We start from the raw sequence: 23,392 nt of genomic DNA on the forward strand, positions 1-23,392 counted from the left end.
TGACCGATATCAACGCCGAGCGCGCGGCCGCAGAAACAGTCGGGGCGAGCGCGCGCGAACGTACGCGATGACATCACGTACGCTACGTGCCGCCGTCGTCATTATTATTATTATTATTATTACTTTCAATCGGCGTTTTTGTAGTGTTTTCACCGTTCCAAGGACGAGAACGAACCTGCCGCTCCGGGACGACTGCACATCATTATTATTGCGACCGGGTAGGTTTATACACGACCGCTGCGGTTGAAATATTATTTTTTACACGACGAGGTAAAAAAAAAAAAAAAATACCGTCCCGGTGTGCATCGATTACGCGAACGCGATAAAATCGAAATTTATTCAAGATCGTCGTGCGATATTACAACATTTGTATTTCGTAAAACCCTGAGCTCGTTCGAACGGAGTTTTTCGCTCGTATTCGGTCGAGTATAATATCTATGCGTGTACCATAATGATTTCGTTTTCGCGGTTTTTCGAACGTACCGTCTGCGGTGTTTTTGCGTTCTCCGAATGTAAACCAAACGTTGCTTTTGACGGTCAGCGGAGTTGAATCTTTCAGATTCAATTTTGCTTCGTATCTCACCTGCTGTTCCGCACGTTCGTCGACACGTGTTAAGGCAAACAAATCCGAAGAAAAGCATTCTTTTGGTTTTACTTACGGTATGTTGTCCAACTTGTACTGCAGCTCGCATTTGAAATGTTAAAAGTTTTATCCACAAACATTACCCGAGTAGAGGAATTCTACAACAGGTGTTCTTTTTTTCAATACGTTTTCAACCCAACTGTAGTCCACATCATCATTTGTCGTGCCTACTTTAAACCCGTAATTTATTATTTTCCAACACCATGCTACATCGTCCCGGTCCCGTACAGTGGTGGTCGTACCGTCGTCGTCACCCTTATAGTTAAACTCGACGGCAACGGTCGTTCCGTAAATAAATTTTATTTAAAAATTATATTTTTTACACGTTCTAAGGTCCTCGTGTCCATTATGGTATATTTTACATACACATTATTTCGCATGCATTGACCGCGGGTTAATCACACATGCTCGAAAAAGTATATACTTGAACACGCGTTTCGGTAATGATATACTATGTATATTATGCCGTACAATGTGCTTCAGTAGTATAACATTATTATTATAAGTGCAACACTATTATTGTTATTATTATACGTCATATTGTCACGCGACGAGGATAATTATTATTAAGTATTTTTGAAACGGTGCGTGCGAGTTATTAACGGTATTATAATATACACAAAGTTCTGGTTTTATTTCTGTACGTTAGAATCATTCGTTTCCAAAATTAAAATAGGCCGCGTTTGTTAACCGATACGGACCGCACGTGAGAGAGAAAGTTTGCATAGCGAACATTATTATACCGCGGCAAACATAGTATTTATAATAATAGTATAGTTGCCGCAAACTACCGTGTCGAAAAGGACTATCTGTTGGTCGATAAGTACATATATGTATTAGCCCGCCATACAAGAGTGGATTTTATGACCGATCTAGAGGATTTAATCCGTTAAACAAGAGCTTTGGTTTTGCCCATAAACGTAAAAATAAAAGTCCACTTTTTTTTTATAATCCAGCGGACTTGATTAGAAGAAATCCGTTTATACTGAGGATCAAATCCTCTGATCTTTCAAGACGTTTTGAAGGATCTGTGGATTTATATGACAGGTTACAACTGATTTATCAATTTTTATTGTTATGTTATGAATTTGCGTTAAGTAAATGTTATTTTATACTTCTTCTTCTTGTGGATTACGGCCTTCAAGACCATCCCTGCAAACAAATTTGCCACTATCTTTCCCTATTCTCGGCAGCTTCTCTTCACTGTGTATTTGGTTCTACTGCTTTAACATCCTTTTTGATACGATCCTCCCATCGCAAACGCGGTCTTCCTAACGGTCTTTTCCCAGTCAGATTTTCTTTAATAACCGCCTTAACGTAAGAGCCCTCTTTCCTCCAGGCATGTCCAGCCCACATTAATCTTCTCCTATTAATTTCGGATATAATATCTGGTTTTTGAAACAAGTTCTTCAGTTCATCATTGTGGCGTATCCTCCATTCTTCAGTGTCAAAATCGATATATGGTCCATAGATTCTTTTTAGAATTTTTCGTTCAAACACCGCAAGTCTTGTTTCCTCTACCTTTCTCAGTGTCCACGTCTCAGAGCCATATAAAACTACTGGTCTTATCAGGGTCATGTACAATTGTATTTTTCATTTTGTCGACAAGATTTTTGACCTAAACATACTCCCTAAGCCAAAAAAGCACCTATTTCACACTAGAATCCTAGTGTCCACCTCCATCTTAAGGTCGCTATCTTGTATTATTATAGATCCTAGGTATTTAAAATGTGACACTCTCTTAAACTTATGGTGATCTATTTCCATAAACTCTCCTTGAAGGTATTCTTTACTTCTTCTTCCAGTTATGACATACTCCGTTTTTTTGTCATTGATCTTTAGACCACATTTGCCTACTACATTTATTAGTTTTCTACAATTCTGTTTTACAGTATTTAAATTATTTCTTAAAAGGGCTAAGTCATCGGCATATGCTAGTAAACCTATTGTCGTGTTACCCATCGCAACCCCGTCAATAGTATTTAATTCCCTGACAATTTTTTCAAGCACTAGATTAAAGAGGACGGGAGAAAGAGCGTCTCCTTGTCTTAAGCCCGTAGATACTCTGTCTCTGATACTACATTCGCCATTTAAATTTTTATCGAAGTGTTTTCAAGACTTTTATACTCATACTTTATAATAATGAAAAAATAATGAATAAAAGTTGTTTGTTTATTACTTATTCGTATTTTGTTGTTAATTATGTTTCTTTATTTAATATATTTTAAGTACAGAAATAAATAATACACAACATGGTTTTTGTAATAGTCTGTATTAAATCACATTATTTTATATATACATGCTTAACCTATAAAAGTGAGTCTTATCACTTATGTCTCATCACACATGCTTTTTTTTTTTAACAACAAAAAATATAAATATACATAAGAACATAATATTAATAACCCTATTAATAATCAAAACAAAATATTATTATTACATTTTTTTTTTTAACATAAAATATCAATACATGTAAGAATATAATATTGATTACAGTAAAATAAATTAATAAAAATAAATAACAATAAGAATAATATTGATACATTTCTTCAGTAATAATAATTTTAATAATTTTAACTCCCCCATTTTTTAAATTATTTGAACCATATCTATCAGGAGCCCATTTTTTTCTTTATGATTTCCTAAATAATTTTCCTCCTTCTTTTCATTGTGTTTCCTTAATTTCATCCTCTTTATCTAGCCTTTGAAAAGTTTTTACCTTTTTTAAAAAATATCATTTTTTCTTACAACTCTATTATTTTTATCCATTTTAACTAAGTAAGACCTTAGTGGTAAAATACTTTGACTATACTTCTTTCATTCCACAATTTACTTTTTACATCTCGAATTCATACCTTTTCTCCTGTCATAAATTCTGTATTATTATTTAAACTTATCTTCTTGTAATACTCTGTTATTTTATTCTTTCTTTTCATAACTAATTTATATGCATCATCACACAATATTTTTGGTTTTAAATCTTCCGTTTTATATGTTTTTCTGGTTTTCAATCTCCTGCTCATTAGTATTTGCGCTGGTGAACAATTTAACCGTACTACTACTACTACTTATTATTGTAATTTAATTTAAATAGTTCAAAGTCCACAATATCATAAATTTTTAAATTTCTTTAATAATAACTACTAACCTTTACACTATGACTATTATTTTTTGGATAATTTGGTGATGAAGTTGTAAACGTAAAATTCCACTCTTTAGAAAATTGTATACACTCATATGAGTTAAATTGTGGCAGTTAAGTGGCATATTATCTACAGCCACTATTTCTGGTATACCATGAATACTAAATATTTTTTTAAGTTAACTAATACATTCCACTGAAGTTTTATTTTTTAATATTTCTACTTCCAACCATTTTGAAAATTAATCGACCACTATAAAAAATTGTTTCCTGCATACTCAGCAATATCAATACCTACTTCAATAAACAATATTTCAGGTATATAATGATTGATCAATGATTTCTTTATTTGTGATTTTCAGTATGTATTACATGTTTTACATTGCTCTATAAACGACTTTAACTCGGATGTTATTTCTGGCCAATAAAACAATTCCCTAGCTATTATATATTATATCTCGAATTGATTAAGTTCAAGGTAAACGAATAGTATTCAAGCGAGTACCAGGATCGATTCAATCTGATTTATACTATTATATTTTCTTTACGGATGGTTCCACGCTGCAATTAGCGAAGATGGCTTGGGCACGGAGATGGGAAGTGGTACAGTGAAGCCTGTAGACAAACTTTCTTCGCAGATGATATTCCTACACTCCAAATACAGAACATAATGAAAGACATAAAGGTCCTTACGAGTTATATTGTAAAAAAGACACATAGTATATAATCAATATTAGAACAACTATTATAGAAACCAGGAGCGTGCTCACGGGGGAGGTGGTTATGGGGTTCAAACTCCTCCGACTGACCGGACAATAATTATGCATTAGGAAATATAAAATGTGCACTCGAGGAATAAAACGAAATTTATTTTGCTGAAGGTATTTAATAAAATAATACACGTATTATTTAATAACGTGAAATTATTAGCTAGTCGAGCTTGACATCGACTACAGTCGTCTGTCGCATTCACAGATAAAATCTATTATCATGTAAGTGCGGCTTTTACGCGTCGTCTATCGTCATTGGCGTCGAATGTGTTAAAAATAGATGTCGACAGCAGACGCGTCAAGTTTTGAATATTTTTGTTTACAAACGCACATTAAACGAGTAAACACACAGATCACAGCCTATTTCAATCATGCATTCTTTCTCAACAGCACTAACTATTGCTTGGCAACGCAACACTTGTCAGCTGTCAACTGCGCGTTCAAGCCTAAAATTTTCCAGAAGATCCTAGGACACAGGATAGCAAAGCTCCCTGACATGAGGTGTGAAGGACAAACAAGTCGCGACAGTAGATGCGTCCATACAAATGGTGGACTACAAAGAGAGCGTTACCCCCGCACAAGTTATACGAAAGAGCGTGTGTTGTATGTACGAAAATTGGGTAACGGCAACCCGCAAGGATGAGAGTCACCACCAAGTATTCGCTACCATACAAGAACACCATATGATAAAGCAGGGATTGTGCCCGTACAAGAGTGATTCCCTCCCCTATTAATCCCCCCAAAAGGCTAGGTGCGAGTTTAAATACGTCCAGAAAACATGCGCCACGCTGAATTATTGCGTAGCTGAGCAAGCCAACATAATCAAAAGTAACACAGATAGGATTGCGTGTGACCGAGCTGAGGTGCAGTAGAACTGCATGTACGCAGACGGTTTATGTAATAATTTGTATGGTTGGGCCATGTCTCAATATATATCGTGTGGAGGTTTCGAGTGGGTAGAACCTACATTAAATAGATTGAATGAATTGACGGACATATCTATGATAGGTCGCATATACGGGATGGATATTATTTATTCTCAACGCATACACGATAAACACCGGGACTTACCGTTTCTACCGAACAACACTGTACCGGTTAGGTTCAAAAGTTCAGAAATTTATGGCTACGTTAGAGCCTAAGAAAAATTATATTATACACTACCGTCACCTACAACCATAGCACATTTAATACATTTTTATTATTTTATATGTACATAGAGTTATGCAATTCCAACAGTCACTATGGTAAGCCAAATATATTAATTTAAATATAGAGATGAGGAAGAAGACTGTGAATGATTTTAAAAAAAATTTCTATAAATTAATGAACAACGCTGTATTCGGTACGTTTTTATTATTATTTATAGGAAAAACGATGGAAAACATGAGAAAGAGGATAAAAATGGAACTTATCTATAGCGAACGACGTAAACAGAAATTAATAAACCAACTTATGTTCAAGTATACAATATCAAGTAATGTAAACTTGTGTACAGTTTCATTAGATAATAAAATGATTGAATTTTGTAAACCAATCTATATAGGTATATATATCTTCAGTGTGTCCAAGTTATAATGCAGAGTATTTTCGTCTGATATTTTTTTTGCTTTGACTAATTCAACTATAAGCATGCCTTCGGAAGTCATGGCTTCGACTGTTGCAATATGTATTAGTGATGTACTAAAAAAAATTGATTTTTCAAAAAATCGATTTTTTCAAATCGAAAAATCGATTGTTTTGGACCGATTCAATTCAATTTGATAAGAATAGGAAATTTTTTTTCCTGTTTATCGTTACTGGCGACTGCCGATTGCCGACCATCGTACATATTTGGACCTAGAAGTTGGCCACCCTGCATAACTATCGCAGTTTCAATTTTCGTTCGTGAGACATGAATACATTTTTCGTTGATCGTTCTTCCATTTTTTGTTCTCGTAGAGACTGTAGAGTCTAGACATCGTATACTCTCAGCGTACTGCTGTAGATCGTTGTTTCGTAGTTCATACGTCTTAAACTGTTTTTTCGTTTGGTGAATGGCGAATTAACTTTATTATCCACATTAATCTGTAAAATCCGTATGGCTTATTCTGTGTTTTATAATTTATATTAATATACCTTTAATTGCGTTTCGCATTTGCGTTGTACGTTGCTAAAATTTTTTATTTATTTTAATAATTGTATATAAAATAAAATCTGTCGACCACGTCAAAATATCGTCAAAGCAATCAACTCCTAGAAGTTCCATTTGGAGCTTTTTCGAAAAAACCTCAAATCCCGAAGTCGTAACGTGTAAAATATGTGAAGCTCCCGTGAGACCATGTGACAACACCACCAACGTACGCAACCACATTAAGCGTTAACATGGTTCAGTGAAGATTGGCTCGACGAACATCTATGTCATCCACACATTCTTTAGTTTCAACTAGTTCAACAACAAACTGTGGTGATGATATTGACGATCCCGTTGCATATTTAGGCGATTTAGCTCAAACCATTGTAAATAAGGTAAAATACTAAAATGCACAATTACTAATATTGTGCTTAAAGCTTAAACCAATTTTTTTTTTTTTTTTAATATAGGCTCAATTATCGCAAACTTAATTAAACTTTGTTGCTGTTGAATCTTCAACTAGTTCAACTTCGTCTGGCATCGTTCATAACGATTCATTCCGTAGTAGATCCGTTACATCAACACCGACAACATCATCAAATAATCAGTTTATGTGCTTAAGGTAACGTACAATGTTTAAGTCAATATCAGGCATCAAATCATATGACAGTAAGAGTAAATTTTTTAATTCATAACTATAAAAGTATAACAAATGGTCTAAATTGTTTTAGAAGGAGGATCTAAGACACAATCAATCACCAACGTGCTAGTGTACATGATGGCGAAAGACAACATGCCATTATTTACCACTGAAAAAGGATTTATTTTTTCATGCAAAAGACAGCGCCGATGTACAAAATTCCTTCTAGGAAGACAATGACAAATTTAATAAAAACTAAATAGGGAGTATTATCAGAGTTAGTTAAATCTAAACTTAGGCAAATTGAATTTTTAACTATTACTACAGATATTTGGACAGATACAACATTAAAAGTTTTTTGGGTACGAACGTTCATTTTTTAAATGTTTCTGTTGTTACGGACATACATAAATGTAGGTCTTTACGACTACCAATACAAAGGGGGATAACATAAATCATAAATAATTAGAAATCGGGTGAACAATATAGAAAGGAATAGTTAAGACCCGAGGATAACACGAACATATACTATATATGAGCTGTCAGGTTACATTTTAAAGTATTATAATAAATGCAATGAATAATAGCGCATAACAAAATATGAGAAATGTGCGAATAGATATATAATAATTGGAAATAACTTATCACATAGAAATGCGCGGTCAATTCCCACGAGACCTGAGTATATAAGGGGGGTGAGAATAGAACAATATTGAGATGTGTTTTAGTCCATTCCGAGAGAGCACCTTCACGCCCGTTTTAATTATCAATTCTTGTACTAAGAAATAATTTAAATCTATGAAATATTTTGGACTTAGAATAATTCGTCAATAAATATTAAAATATTCAAAGTCTTTTAATTATTAAATAAACATATCCTCTAACATCTGCTCTTCAACGGTTGAACTGACGGCACGCAATACTGTTATCTTAGATAGTGTGACGATAGGTGTCATAGAGTTTTCTGCCAGCCACACTGCAGATAGTATGAGCAACTTCTTGAGTGGGGTATAAAAAAAGTCAGGTTTTCACTATTGTCACAGATAATGGGGCTAATATTTTATGTGCAGTTAAAAAAACCTTTTCGCAGGAAAAGAATTTGCCATGTTTTGCTCACACGTTAAACTTGATATCTGAACGGGTATTGGTAAATCTTTCTGGTGTACAAGATCTCATAAATAAAAGAAACATTTCTTTGACTGCAAGGGCATTTTTTCTACCACGAATTCCTTCCTAGAGGTGAGACAATTAATCGTTTTCGTAACCTTGAAACCTTGAGACATTTACATGAAGCTGTGAGAAACATGAGACCAGAAATGTGGGCAAGCGGGAAATGGGTGCTGCACCACGACAACGCTCCTGTGCATTTTTCGCTCGTCATTTAAAATTTTTGCACCAACAATGCCATGACTGTAATTTCCCAGCCTCCCTATTCACCGAATCTCGCCCTAGCAGACTCACACCTCTCTACGGCCGAAAAAAGCTCGACAAGTGAAATCCAATATCAAGGTCATGCTTACAGTTTTCTTTGACAGCAAGGGCATTTTTTCTACCACGAATTCCTTCCTAGAGGTGAGACAATTAATCGTTTTCGTTACCTTGAAACCTTGAGACATTTACATGATACTGTGAGAAAGAAGAGACCAGAAATGTGGGATTTTAATTCTTCTTCTACTTCTAGTATTTCAAATATCTATTTGTATGGAAATATATCAAGCGATGATGAATATTATAAATTTGTGGAATTAGAGGTAAATATTTTGTATTCATTTTTCAGATATACTTAAATAAAAATATTTTATTTTATTATTATAGAATTAGAAAATACTACCCGAGAGCCAAACTGATGCTACCAGTTTTCCCATAATACATTGTAATGACAATAATTTAATATTATTGGAAAATACAGAGGTAAATATTTTGGATTACTTTTTCAGGTTTAATTAAACAAAAATACTTTTCAAACTTGAATATACAGGACATTGTTTAACTTTTTATTAGGTATATATTGATTGTAATTATTTCATTAATATTAATAATTGTTATAAAGATATTTGTTTAAACGTCAGTATCTACCTATTCAACATTTATCTATTTTATTAGCTATTAAAATATAAATTAAACTAGTTGTATTTTCAACTGTAGATATTTTTGGAAAGTCATAATGAAATCAGTGATAACTATGACAGTGACAAAGATCCTGAATTCCTGTAGAAAATCAAAATATTGAGGAACTATTATTATTAGTGGAAACAGAAGTAAATAGTTATTATATTATTAAACAAAATATTCAAAAGCTTAATCAATATAAAATTGATAATGTATGATCATTGTAATTTACATTTCTGTTTTATGTTATTTAGAACTTAATACTTTTGAAAAATAATTATTAGTTAAATTACTATTCTAAAATAAAATAAAAGTAATGAATAATGATATTGATTAAAGTTTTTGGTCTATAAAAAAATGTATATTATAAAATATTTATTTTATATTTTAGCAGATTCAAACTCAGAGTAAAACAAAATAAAGAAATATAACCCCTAAAGAGAAGTTAACAAGAAAACGGACAAGAAATGAAGGATAATGAATAGATGTAAAGGCAAAAACAAATTTAAACATAGATATTGAGCATTTAAATAGATCAGACAAACTAATAGTAGCCAAAAAAATGGGACCACCATGTAAGTTAAGTTGTAGATTAAAATGTGTAGACAAAGTTAGTGATGAGATCCGGAAAATATTGTTTGCTGGTTATTTGGCGATAGAAGACCACAGTAGGCAGTGGGACTTCATAGCCAGATATGTAAAAGTAAGCAATAAACAAGAAGGATCTGTAATTTCAAGACAATGCTCAAAAAAATATTACTTACCTATACCAAATAATAATACAGAAATTCAAGTATGTAAAACTATGTTCTTAAGAACATTTTCAATATCAGAAAAGGTTGTTCAAACAGTTTGTTTAAAACTTCAAAATTTGCCAGCTTTTATGGCTGATAGAAGAGGTAAACACACAAACAGACCTGCCAGAATTAGTGATGAAGTTAAAGAATGTATAAATGACCATATTTCATCATTTCCAATTGTTGAATCACATTATACTAGAGATCGCACAATGAAAAAATTCTTGGACTCAGATCTTAATATTTCCAAAATGTACCAATATGTTTAAAGAATGGGTGACAGAAAAAATAGTATGTCAAGTTGCCAAAAATGCAACTTTTAGACAATATAGTGACATTTTTAATAATCACAGTAATATCAGATTCTTTAAGCCTAAGAATGATTTATGTGATCAGTGTGAAAAATATAAGCTATCAACAACCGAAGAAAAAGAAGCACAGTAAACAAGATATGACCTGTATTTAATGAATAAAAATATAGTTAGGATAATTAAAAATTCAGATTAGGAACGTACAATACTTGATCCTAAACTGTGTGTAGCATCTTTTAATTTGCAAAAAGTTTTAACTACACCACAAGGAGATACAAGCAGTTTTTATTATAAATTATTATAAAGTTTGCTACCTATAATTTAACCGTATACGACATAGGAAAAAAGTTAGGGTATTGTTTCACATGGAATGAATCTGAGGCCAAAAGGGGTGCAAACAAAATTGCCACTTGCTTGATAAAATGTATGACTTCATTAAAGCAAAAATATGGTACAGCAGAATTTATTTTTTACTCCGACAATTGTGGTGGGCAAAATCGGAATAGATTCATGTTTAGTATGTGGAAGTATGCTTCATTCTCTTTAAAAGTAAAATAACCCATAGATTTCTTGAGAAAGGACATATCCAGACCGAAGGAGATAGTATGCATGCCTGCGTAGAGAAATCAAAAAAGGGAACATTGATTTATGTCCCTTTGTAATGGGTGACGTTAATCAGGTGCGCTTAAGTTATAGGTAATCCATATGTGGTAAACGAAATGGCAAATGAAGAGCTTTTAAACTTTAAACTAATTGTTGAAGACAAATCTTACAATTGGAAATTTGCAGTTGATGGAAGCCTGATTAAATGGAATCAAATCAAAGAGTTAACAGTCACCTCTGAAAAACCATTCATCTTAAATATAAAATAAAATCTTACATTAAATAATTTTATTACAATGGATTTAAAAAATAAAAAGCGAATTGGTAGACATCAGACTCGAAATATACCAACACAAGCTTACAGTGAAAAAATTCCTATAGAAAAAGCAAAGCTCCAAGATATGTTGTCATTGTATGAAATGGGCCTTGTCCCATTAACTTACCATGATTTTTATAAATCTTTTAATTTTAAGTAGTAAGTAATTGTATTCACGGATAACTTTGTTTTAATGTTAAAAGTATTTTTTTTTATAAACAATAATAATAAATTATAATATTATTTTTGTTTTTTTTTTGTAAATTAAATATTGTATTCTAAAAAGTTTTCATTTATTTTTATTTAAGACAATACAATAATTTAATAAAGTATTACATTTTTTTTTTAATAAATAATAATAATTAATGTTCTAAAAGAGTATAAGCACTTTAAATTTCCACAAAAAATATGTAAAATGAGATCTTTTATTTTCCTATGAAAAAAAGTCATAAGTCGAGATACGATTTTAAATATCCGGTGAAAATAGTCGTAAGTTGAGGTACGACTTTAAATTTCTGACGAAAAGAATCGCAAGTCTGAAAAAAATTGTAAGTTTCCAAAAATATTAAAAATGATAATTGTTTAGAAAAATTCAAAAATTCTTTTATTGTCTCATATAGGCTAAATGCATAGTGATTTTCAAAATTATCAAAAAAAAAAAATAGAATTAGATATAAACTTTGATTTTTGTTTGGCTTCTCCTGAACAATTGACAAAATTGAGTTAATACCTTTATCGTTGGATGTATCGATATGTTAAGGGTCCCATACACGGAACGATCTGTCGTCAAACAAAGTTTGATAGACCAAATTGTCACGTGTATGGACGTGTTTGAAAGTTTGCCGTTTAATCGTAGGTCGACAGTTTTAACGTACCAACCGGACGGCCAACTGAACGATAGACGCGGTTTGTGCGTGTATGGAACTGTGACAAAGTGAACTACACAACATTGTTATCACTATTATTATCATTGATTATTATACATTGATTAACACTACATTTTAATTTTTATTCCGAAATCCGAATTGCTTTTGTGTTATACGTACCGCTATAAAATGGATCAAGACAAACCATTTGTGACTGAATTTTTAGAAACTTATAAATGTCATCCAGCTTTGTGGAATACCAAAATTAATCTATCCAAAAATAAACATTTGAGGAATATAGGTATTGAAGATTTGTTAATGGTATGTCAAGAAAAATTTAAAGATGCTAATGCAGCTTTTATAAAACAAAAAATTAACAACCTACGGACTGCATTTAGTAGAGAACTTAACAAAGTTTTGGAATCTAAAACTACCGGTTCATCTACTGATGAAATATACGTACCAACGTTATGGTACTATGACTTATTGTCTTTTACTACAGAAGATGAGAGTGGCAGAATGGGAATATTCAGTTTACATGATGCCACAGAATTTAAAGTGAGTAATCTTTTTAGGATTTACTATTTCATACATATAATATGTGACATATAGTATTATAGAGCAGTTTTTTTTTTTAATATAAAATAAAGCTACCTACTATCTTCCATTAATTATCATAACTAAAGTGATAGTTTTCCTATTTTTTTCAACTGCATCATTTCATTTTTTCTTCTTACTTAAATTTATATAAAAAAAAATTGTTTGTTATTAAAATGTCCTATAAAATAATTGGAAAATGAAGTAGAGTATAGTATTAACAGTTTATACAAGTTCAACTTCAGTCAGCCATTGAACAAAACAAAAAGATACAAAAGAAAATTATTCAAATACTCAATCCAGGAGAACAAATAGCAATCGGAGGTAGTTGGAGCACTGCTATTTTCTTTAAAAGGATAACAGACATCAAAAAAATACCAACTTCTACATCACCATCGCCAACTCTATTACCATGGTTTTTGATTTTTATTGGTATTCATCTTGCTGTTAATGCTTTTGGTGTGGACCATTCTCTTAGTTTAATCCCACAAATTTATGGATAGCATCCTTAGCCTGTAAATATGTCTTTATTTTTTTTATAGAACATATCTTTTCTACAACAGACCTCATTTGTACTAATTGCTTTTATTGTATTAATTCTTTTCACCAAACCTAATTCAACACTAGACTTTAAACTTAAAATTAGAGTCCATTTCTCTTTAATTACCACAAATGCAATCATTGTATTTATATGTTCATTTTTATTAATTATTTTACAGCTTAAATTTATTTTACCTAAAGCATCTATACTTGTTCCTCCAAACACATGTAATTTAATTTTACTTTTTTTTTTCTTCTTTTTGGTTATTTTTATCTTAATAACATAATAGCAATATATTAACGTTAGCACCTGTATCTATTTTAAATGTTACTTTTACATTATCTATTGTCAAATCTTTATACCATGTTTCACTTCTCACAGTTTTTTGATTATCTACTACATCAGTTTTTAAATTATCGATTGAGAAATGTACCTCACTAATTGTCTGTGGTTCATTGTTCCTTACTTTATGTGCTCTTAAGGTTCTACAGCATACTTTAAAATGACCTACCCGATTACAACCATTCTATTTACCATAAGCAGGACAACTTCTCGGACCATGAGTTGTACCACATCTCTTACAGTTAAATTCTTTTCCACTATTCTCTGTTTTTTGTGGTTCATTCTTTTTATATTTAATGTTTTTATCTTGATCATTATTATTTAACCCCTTTTTATTCTTAATATTATTATTATTATTATTATATGTACCTTTTTATTTTATCTTGTCTTCCTTGATATTCCATACTCTGTTTGCTTCAATTGATTGTTCAAGTTCCTTTCTGTTTTGTTCTGCTACCTCCACTGCTCGACAATATTGAATTGTTTTTTCCAGCGATAAGTCTTTCTATAGTAGTCGTTCTTGCACATCTTTGTCTTATATTCCCAACACTACTCTACTTGTCAGTATCCAACCCTTATTACTCTTGAAATCACATTGTTTCACCAATTCTTTTAGGCTAGTAATGAATGAGTCGAATGTTTTATCTTGTTGTTGATTTCTTGTGAAGAACTTGTAGAACGCCATAGCCTCATTTTTTTTTTTTTTTACTACAATATTCTTCAAACTGTTTTAGTATTGTTTCTACTGTATCAGTATCTGCAATGCTTAGAGTGTTATATATTTTCAAAGCCATTGTTACCATTAAATTTAAAAGTCTGGCAACCTGCACCTCATTGTCTTCTTTATTTTTGTTGTATCTTTGTTGTATCGAAGTATGCATTAATTTCTTGTTTGAACAATCGAAAATGTTCATTTATGTTACCATTTAATGTTAGTAGTCCTGGTTTGTTGAATGAATTCGTTTTGACAGTACAGTTGACTAATATCATCTTTTTTTTGATTATATTAATATACTTAATAGTTAGTTAATAATAACCTAACCTTAATAATTAGTTACCATCTCTTCTTCCATTCTGAAGGCATACGTTTTTTTTTTAACCCGACTGCACCATGTTTGTTTATTCGTATTTTCTTGTTAATTATGTTTCTTTATTAATATATTTTAAGTACAGAAATATATAATACACAACATAGTTTTTGAAATAGTCTGTATTAAAACACATTATTTTATATATAAAAATGCTTAACCTATAAAAGTGAGTCTTATCACTTGTCTCACACTAATGTCATATTACGTTTGTGTGATAAGTTAGTGTTTGTGTGACCACAGATTATATGAAAATTTTTCATGGTGGTGTAACTAGTGATGGGAATAATCGAATGATTGTAATAATCGAATGATTAGTAATCGAAACAAAAAATAATCGAATGATTAGTAGTCGAAAAAAAATCGAATAATCAAATGAACTAATAAACTAATAAGTAATAACCCAACGATTTCATTCGAATGAATTATTATTAACTATTACAATTTACATTGCTAGAACCGGTTATAACGCTTGTCGCTTATATAAATAATCGAATGATAATCTATAGACTATAAGTGAAAAATACTGAAATATCAAATATGCAACATTCAAAACTATTTATAGCTTCCTAGTATTAAGTTAGTTATAATTATTATAAATATTTTTTGATGTCTTACATGATAGTAATACACGGTAATTCCTAATTTAAACCAATCGACTGGAATCTAAATGTACAACAAATTAAAATAAACAAACAAATATATTCTTAGTATGGTCTGTTGTATTATTTAATATTTGTTATTCAATCGTGAATTTGATATGCATTGAGCTACACGTTTGTAGTATTGAATTTATATTTTATGACAACGCTAACTGCACATTTTGATCCACTTTTTAAACTTTTATTGTTTTTCATTTAATTATTATAACTTATATTAAGCTTATACCTAATGGCACCTAGTCAAAGGTCTATAGTGTGGGAACATTTTAAGAAAACTTCTGACAAGTGTGTGATTTGCCAAATATGTAAAAGAGAATTTAAATACCACGGAAATACAACTAATTTGAAAGGTACTATTTAAACATTTTTTTTTAAAGTTATCAGTTTTATTATTTATAAGTTATCATTTTTTATTATACACATAGTTCAGCTTCAGATATTAAGGTAGTTTTGGGAGGTCATAATTGAAATAACAAATTTTTAATTTTTACAAAGTTCGTCAAAAATTACATTTGCCAACTATTATATAGTAAAAAATGTACAAAATGTGCAACTTTTATAGCTGAAGCTTCGTGAATATTTTTTATAATTTTATTAATTTCCTTTCATTTTTTTTGTTTTATCCAAAGAGCATTTAAAAAGAATTCATCCAGCGCACATTACACCTGTTTTAAATAATGAAGAAGAATTAGATTTGAATCTATCAGCCGGACCATCTACTTTTTCTAATAATTCCAACAATATACAACAAACTGAACCCTGCTTTCCTTCTGCACCTAAACGTTGTCGCCAATTAAAATTATATGGTTCGACTGAAGGTAACAATTTAACAGATGAAGTAAAAAATTCAATAGACGAAAGTTTAATTAAGATGATTGTTACTGATTACCAACCTCTATCGTTAGTTGAGAACAGTGGGTTTTTAGAATATTCTAAAAAATTGCAACCTTTATATAAAGTTCCCAGTAGGAAAACATTAACTACAAAATTATTGCTAAATGAATACAATAAGATTGTTACAATATTAAAAAAAATGTTGGTAAATGTAACTAGTTTGTCAATTACAACTGATATATGGACTTCTGACAATAATATAGCTTATTTAACAGTTACTTGTCATTTTATATTTGATGATCGTCTATATTCACCTGTCTTGGCAACTAGAGAAATGCATGAATCTCATACTGGCGTCAACATAGCTAATTTGCTTTCAGATATTTTAAATGAATGGGGCATTAAAGATAAAATAGTGACTATAGTCTCGGACAACGGATCTAATATAAAAAACGCTATAAATATACACCTTAGTAAACACCACCATCCATGTGTCGCACACACACTCAATTTAAGTATTGACGAAGCAATTTTGTCTAATAAAGATTTCCTGGATGTTTTAAAAAAATGCCGCACATTGGTAGGACATTTTAAACATAGTGTCTTTGCGTCTGAAAAACTAAAAGAACTGCAAACACAAATGGGACTTCCTGTATTAAAAGTAATACAAGATGTGAGTACAAGGTGGAATTCGAGCATTCATATGTTAGATAGACTTGTACAAATTAAAGCACCTTTGTCGGCAGCTATGACATTTCTTCCCCGTGCACCAGACCTTTTAACTGCACTAGATTGGGAATTAATAACTGATTGTCTACCTATATTAAAACCATTTGACGTCATGACAGTTGAGTTATCTGGTGAAATATATCCAACACTTTCTTCAGTCATTCCATTAGTAAGGGGCCTTCAACATACATTAAAAAGTATAATAACTAATACAACTGCTGGAAATGCACTTCAAAAAATTGTAATTGAAGTCATCGTTAGACGATTAGGTATACTAGAACGTGATAAAATAGTTGCTAAATCAACCTTTTTAGACCCTAGGTTTAAAAAAGCAGGTTTTGTATTAATTGAAAATGCAAATAATACCGAAAAACTGCTTATGGAAGAACTATCTGATATATTAAATAATAAACACCAGGAAGATACATGTAGTGTACCTATCAACAGTATCAACGTCGAATCCAATGTATTATGGAAACAATTTGACACGAAAGTGTCCCAGATCAGAAGCACTTTATCAACAGGAATTACAGCTTCACTTATAATACGTCAGTATTTAGAAATGCCATATTTAAATCGCAAGCAAAGTCCACTGGATTTTTGGAAAAAAAACAAAAATACTTTTCCAGAATTGTACATGTTGCAAATGAAATATTTGAATGTTCCCGCAACATCGGTTCCATCGGAACGCGTGTTTTCTAAAGCAGGGCAGATTACCAACGACCGTAGGAATAGACTTCACCCAAAAAACTTGGATTTTATTATTTTTTTAAACAGGAACACAAATATTGAATTTTAATTATAAATTAAATTTGTTATCAGAACCTTCATTTAATTGTAAAGCTAAATATTTTAAATTGTATTACACAATACACAGTACAACATATTAAATTATAGTAATTATACTATACATATAATATTGATGTAAATAATTAGTTTTTACTTATTTATATTTTATTGTCAATAAATATTAAATACTAAAGAATCAGTAAAGATGATTTTTAAATAACTAATTTATGTTCATTCGATTATTCTATCATTCGAATGTTTATGATTAGGTAATTAAATCGAATAATCGAATTGATTCGAATGGTTTCGATTAATCGAATGATTTTAAAATAATCGAATTAAATCGATTTTACAAATAATCGAATGATTCGATTATTTTATTCGATTATTCCCATCACTAGGTGTAACTTCGAAAAAATAAAAGCTGAAAACCACTGGAGGGTTGACGGTCAGGGGTGACAACTCTACAGAAAATTCTGTATTTTTACAGATATTCATTACTGTTTACGGATTCAGAGAATTAGCAAAAGATCTACGGATTTTTTTTTTAAAGAATTTCTCATTTAAATTTACTATACTTAAATTATTTTAATGTAGATATAAAGATGCTTGAGCCACAGAATATATTTTGTGTTTGAACTTGCTAAAAATCACAGAGCAATCTACATATACGGGTGTCTTATCACCTGTCATATGGAGTGGTTCATATAGGAGATGCTAAATGTTTGGAAACTAAATTGATTGGAACTCTAAAAGTATAGAAAATAAAATTTAAGAATGCCAAGGTTTATGAAAATATTTTTTTGGAAATTATAAATATAATTGAATGGAAGAAAGATTTGTTAGAAAATAATTGATAGGAAATAAATTATCGGAAACCTAAAATCATGGAAGATATTATACACTGAATATAATAACAATGAAAATAAATAATAAGAATTCTAGATTATTCAAAAATAATTCACAGGAAAATAAATAATTGGAAACCTAAAAATCAATGAAAATGATCATTGTACCTTAGATTGAAGGGCGTATATAGGGGCAATTGGGCATTTGCGCCCCCCCCCCCCCATCGCCGTTTTTTTTCTATATAACACAATAATACGTCATCAACAGTAAATTATTTTTAAATTTATATGGAAGAAAAATTAGTACCCCCCATAATCAAAACTCAGATACGCTCTTGCTTAGATCCTTTATACCTTATACCCTTATACCTACCTAGCAGTGGTGGTTCTACACAGGGGGTAACTGTAGTGTCTTGATAGAGATCTACGGTATTAGCTTTCCCCGTATTTAGTGTTCTATTTTAAAGCGTTCTTGAATTTTATGATTCATTCATTAATATTTTTCAACCAATTATTTTCCATAAGATTAATAATTCAATTTTTCTTTTTCCTTACTTTTATTTACTATGAAATTATTTTCATTTAATTTAAATTCATTTACAATTATATTTCTATTAAATTATTTTCAATCAAATATTTTTCCAGTTATTTATTTTCGGAACCTTTTTTTTCAGTGAAATTATTTTCCAACACAATACATTCCCATTCATATTATTTAAAGCGATTAATAGAGGTTGAGCAATCAGGAAATCTACAACCATGGTTGTATCACAGAATAGATTAAATTTAATCTATTCTGTGGTAGTATATTCTATTGTCTATTATCTAGATAATGATATTTTATTTAATTACCAATTTAACATGATTATTACTAATTTTACATGTACTTTTTATAAGCATAGAAAAGTTATATTATATTATAGAAAATTATATTATAATTTTTAATTTGAAAATTGAAATCAAATATCAGAAGTTGAGGACTCTCCCTAAACTACTGAACTAAATAAAGAAATGGAATCAGAATCTCCAAAATTATACATAATTCATAATCGCTTTTATGCTCTATACAGGCGAATTTTAAGTAATTATATTAAACCAGAATATTTAAATTCTACTTCTATAAAAAATGTTCAATTTAGAAATCCCACATCTTTTTAAATTAGGATAAAATATACTTAGGTGGGAAGTTAGTTGGTCACCTATTACCTATGAACTGTCAAATAACTGAAGCAAAAAAAAAAAAGAATTTATAACAAATTGTCTGAATTTTTATATAGAAGCGGCTTTTTAGATTTATAAAAGATTTCCATTAAATGATTTGCAAGTTATCCGTGAACGTAAAATAATTAATCCTAAAGAAGTTTTTTTATCTGATACACAATCTATTGTATCATTGGCAACTCATTTTAAAAATATTATTCTTGATACAAACCTAATTGCTCTAGATATCGAATTTCGCTTGTTAAAAAACACATTGGAAATAAAAAAATTAATAAATGAAGATACATCATAGTTTTGGTACAAATTGAGTACATTCAAATATAGCAATGATACTTTGGTTTTTCCTCTACTATCAAATTTTGTGAGAGGATTGCTTTGTTTACCACATTCCAGTGCCAATATTGAAAGAATTTTTTCTTCTGTAAATGTAATTAAAACAAAACAAAGGAATGCATTGAACTCAGAAAGTATTGAAGGGATATTAAATTCAAAAACAGCTATCAAAAAAATTTAATGTTATGATTATGATTTTCAAAAAGAACATTTGAATAAATTCAACCAGTTTATGTATGATTTTAAGCAAAAACATTGTATTTTAATTTTCTACTCTTAAGCATACAGGAAGTCCCTAATTTATTTTATTTTTAAAATGTTTAATACCTTTTATATTATATAATAGATTTGAGTATATATTTTATAGAATGTTTTGTTTTCATACTGCAACTTAGTATGGATATAGTTTTGTTTGATTTGAATTCAAAGATATAAGAATGTTTATAAATTTATTATGTTATTTACCTACTGTGATTAAAAAAATAAATTGCTCATTTTAATATAGAAATCAATTTGTATGATGTCATTATTTTACAATTGATTAATTTTATAGTTAAAATATTTTAATGTATTAAAAGAGAAGAATACATATCTATAAAAATATAAAAAAAATTACGGATTTCGTGCATTATCTACGGATTTTTTTATAAATAGTAAGATTTTAAACATTTATAGTTGGCACCACTGTTGATCGTCGAGTACCATTATATTTCAAAAAGGAAAATGACGTGTAAGTGGGTAAAAAACATGCTTGCTAAATGGGACTTGTTTGGCCGTATGCCATTATTACAAGAGTTGATAGTAAAATATAATAATAATAATATATTAAAAAATAATAATAAAATAATTATTATCAATAAATAAAAATGTATTATCGGACCGGGTCTTTTAAATTAGTAAAGTAACGAAAAACTCGATCCGTTGGATGATATCTATTGAATTTCAATTTGTAAGGATTGAACTCCGAAAACATCACACACTGTGTGACTTTTTAGAGGATTTAATACCCCACATACCAAATCTTTAATAAAATTCTCTCGTGTAGTGGCGCCGAACTCGGGGTTTAAGTCTATTCATGATCAGACCATATTTTTAGAGTAGTAGGTAGTGCCGTAGTGGATTAGTATACGAGTAATAAATGAATTAATACAATCAAAAATAAATTGTAAAATTGTCCATTTAATAATTACTATTTAAGACGTTCAAGTATCTAAATTGTATAATAAATACAAAAATAGGTTAAACATTTTTGAGACGAAGTGAACTCCCAACCAGGGGCATATTAACATGTTTCCCGCTTGTAAGCCTGTGAAAAATAGCCACCCTTAATAAGTAAAATAGACCAATTTATCATTTATTTACTATAAAATATACATTAATTAAGTAAAAGAGTTGTCATAGTAAAATTGAATACACAATATTTTCTAAAATCAACTAACAAAATGAAGAGGAAAGAAATCAAAATTTCAAAAGTTCAAAATTAAAGATCACCTTAATATATATATAGACGGCGATAAGAAATTATGAAAATGTAAATCTTGTTAACTGTTGATGGGATAAGCTATTGTCTACTATTTTTTTCGGATAGGAAAATATATATAACATATTTTACTATGTCAGAAAAACTAAAAACGTATATAAATATAATTATATGTAATACATAATGTAATAATAAAAAATTATATGTAATACCATAAAACGTATAACCTTCAAAAATTTGCCGCTGTAGACACGTGCCTATCGTGCCTGCATATATATATATATTTTCGTGTTAACAACCCAAGGGCTGGTTGGCATTATTCCTCCATTCTTCACGCATTTCCGCTTTACGCTTTAGTTCATAGCATGTTCCACACCCTATATCCCTCACTACTTGTCTTATGTATTCGAGTGGTGGCCTTCTTCGACTATTCTTTCCTTCTATATATCCTTCTATTATTCTACCTAGTAAATTGTTATGTCGTAGTGTATGTTCCATTAGCTTAGCTCTTCTTATCTTCAAAGCTTTCAGAAAACCTCTCCTACTATTCGAAAAACTTCTTCATTTGTTATATGATCCACCCAACTTATTTTGAGAATTCTGTAGCACCACACTTCGAATGCCAATATTTTCTTTTCTTCAGCCTTCTTTATTGTCCATGTCTCACTACCATAAAGTGCCACGCTCTAGACGCAGATCTTTAGTAGATTTTTCCTTATTTTCAAGTCTATATTTCTAGAAGTAAGTAGGCCCTTTCATTTTTGGAATGCACATCGTGCCTGTTGTAATCTGCATCTTATTTCTTGAGCGCATACTCCATCATTTGTTATCATATTTTCCAAATACTTATATTTATCTACTACTTCAAGCGTGTCACCATCTAGTTTTATGTCTGACTTAGCTACTTCATTTCGACTACAGACGAGGATTTTAGTTTTTGATTTATTATCATATGATATTCATTCAATACAGAAAGAATTAATTCACATCATGGCTAGTATGATAGTAAATAAAATATCTTCTGAACTAGACAAATCTATGTATTTTGCAATAATGATAGATGAAACTAAGGATGTTACAAAAACTGAACAATTATCAGTTGTTGTTAGATATTATTATAACAATGAAATTAAAGAGCAATTTTTAGGGTTTACTCCACTAAAAAATTTAGATGCAAACACATTATTTAATCATATTCAAATAAAATTAAATAAATGTAAGATTGATATAAATAAATGTGTTGCACAGACATATGATGGAGCTAATGTTATGAGAGGTTCAATTAATGGAATTCAAGCTTTATTTAAAAATAAAGTTCCTCATGCTTTTTATATTCATTGTCATAATCATTGTCTTAATTTAGTTCTTGTAAATGTAGCAAAAAATGTAGATGAAGTAAATTTTTTTTTTTAATTTTTTACAAAGTTTATATAATTTTATATCTGGATCTTCAATTCATTCTAAGTTTATTGAGCTTATTGAGTTTATTGAGTTTATTGAGTTTATTGATAATACATTTTAAAAATTCCAAAACCAATTGAACTTAAAAGATTATGCCTTAATCGTTAGTCATCTCAAATTCATACATGTCGAGCTGTTAAAGCTACTTTGGAAGTTA

At 30.2% G+C, this 23,392-nt stretch overlaps 2 protein-coding genes across 2 annotated transcripts; both read left to right on the forward strand.

Annotated features, from left to right (window-relative positions):
- Positions 1–9,898: 9,898 nt before the first annotated feature.
- Positions 9,899–11,673, forward strand: LOC112679537 (the record flags this gene model as incomplete). The annotated part of the gene is made up of 1 exon (XM_025549383.1): positions 9,899–11,673. A coding segment is annotated over one exon (585 nt), but the record flags the coding sequence as incomplete, so codon positions are not given.
- A 1,122-nt stretch (positions 11,674–12,795) lies between these two features.
- On the forward strand, positions 12,796–17,973 carry LOC112679583 (zinc finger BED domain-containing protein 1-like). Its single transcript, XM_025549454.1, has 2 exons — positions 12,796–12,868; positions 16,170–17,973. Exon 2 carries the CDS (start codon positions 16,412–16,414, stop codon positions 17,900–17,902), a length of 1,491 nt encoding a protein of 496 aa, XP_025405239.1. The 5' UTR covers positions 12,796–12,868; positions 16,170–16,411; the 3' UTR covers positions 17,903–17,973.
- The last annotated feature ends 5,419 nt before the right edge of the window (positions 17,974–23,392 follow it).

Source organism: Sipha flava, unplaced genomic scaffold (genome assembly GCF_003268045.1).
Source record: "Sipha flava isolate LNK unplaced genomic scaffold, YSA_version1 164_pilon_pilon, whole genome shotgun sequence".
Classification (NCBI taxonomy): Eukaryota; Metazoa; Arthropoda; class Insecta; order Hemiptera; family Aphididae; genus Sipha; species Sipha flava.

Coding starts and splice junctions, on each gene's coding strand:
- LOC112679583 (XM_025549454.1), top strand. CDS start 16,412: ATGATTGTTACTGATTACCAACCTCTATCGTTAGTTGAGAACAGTGGG.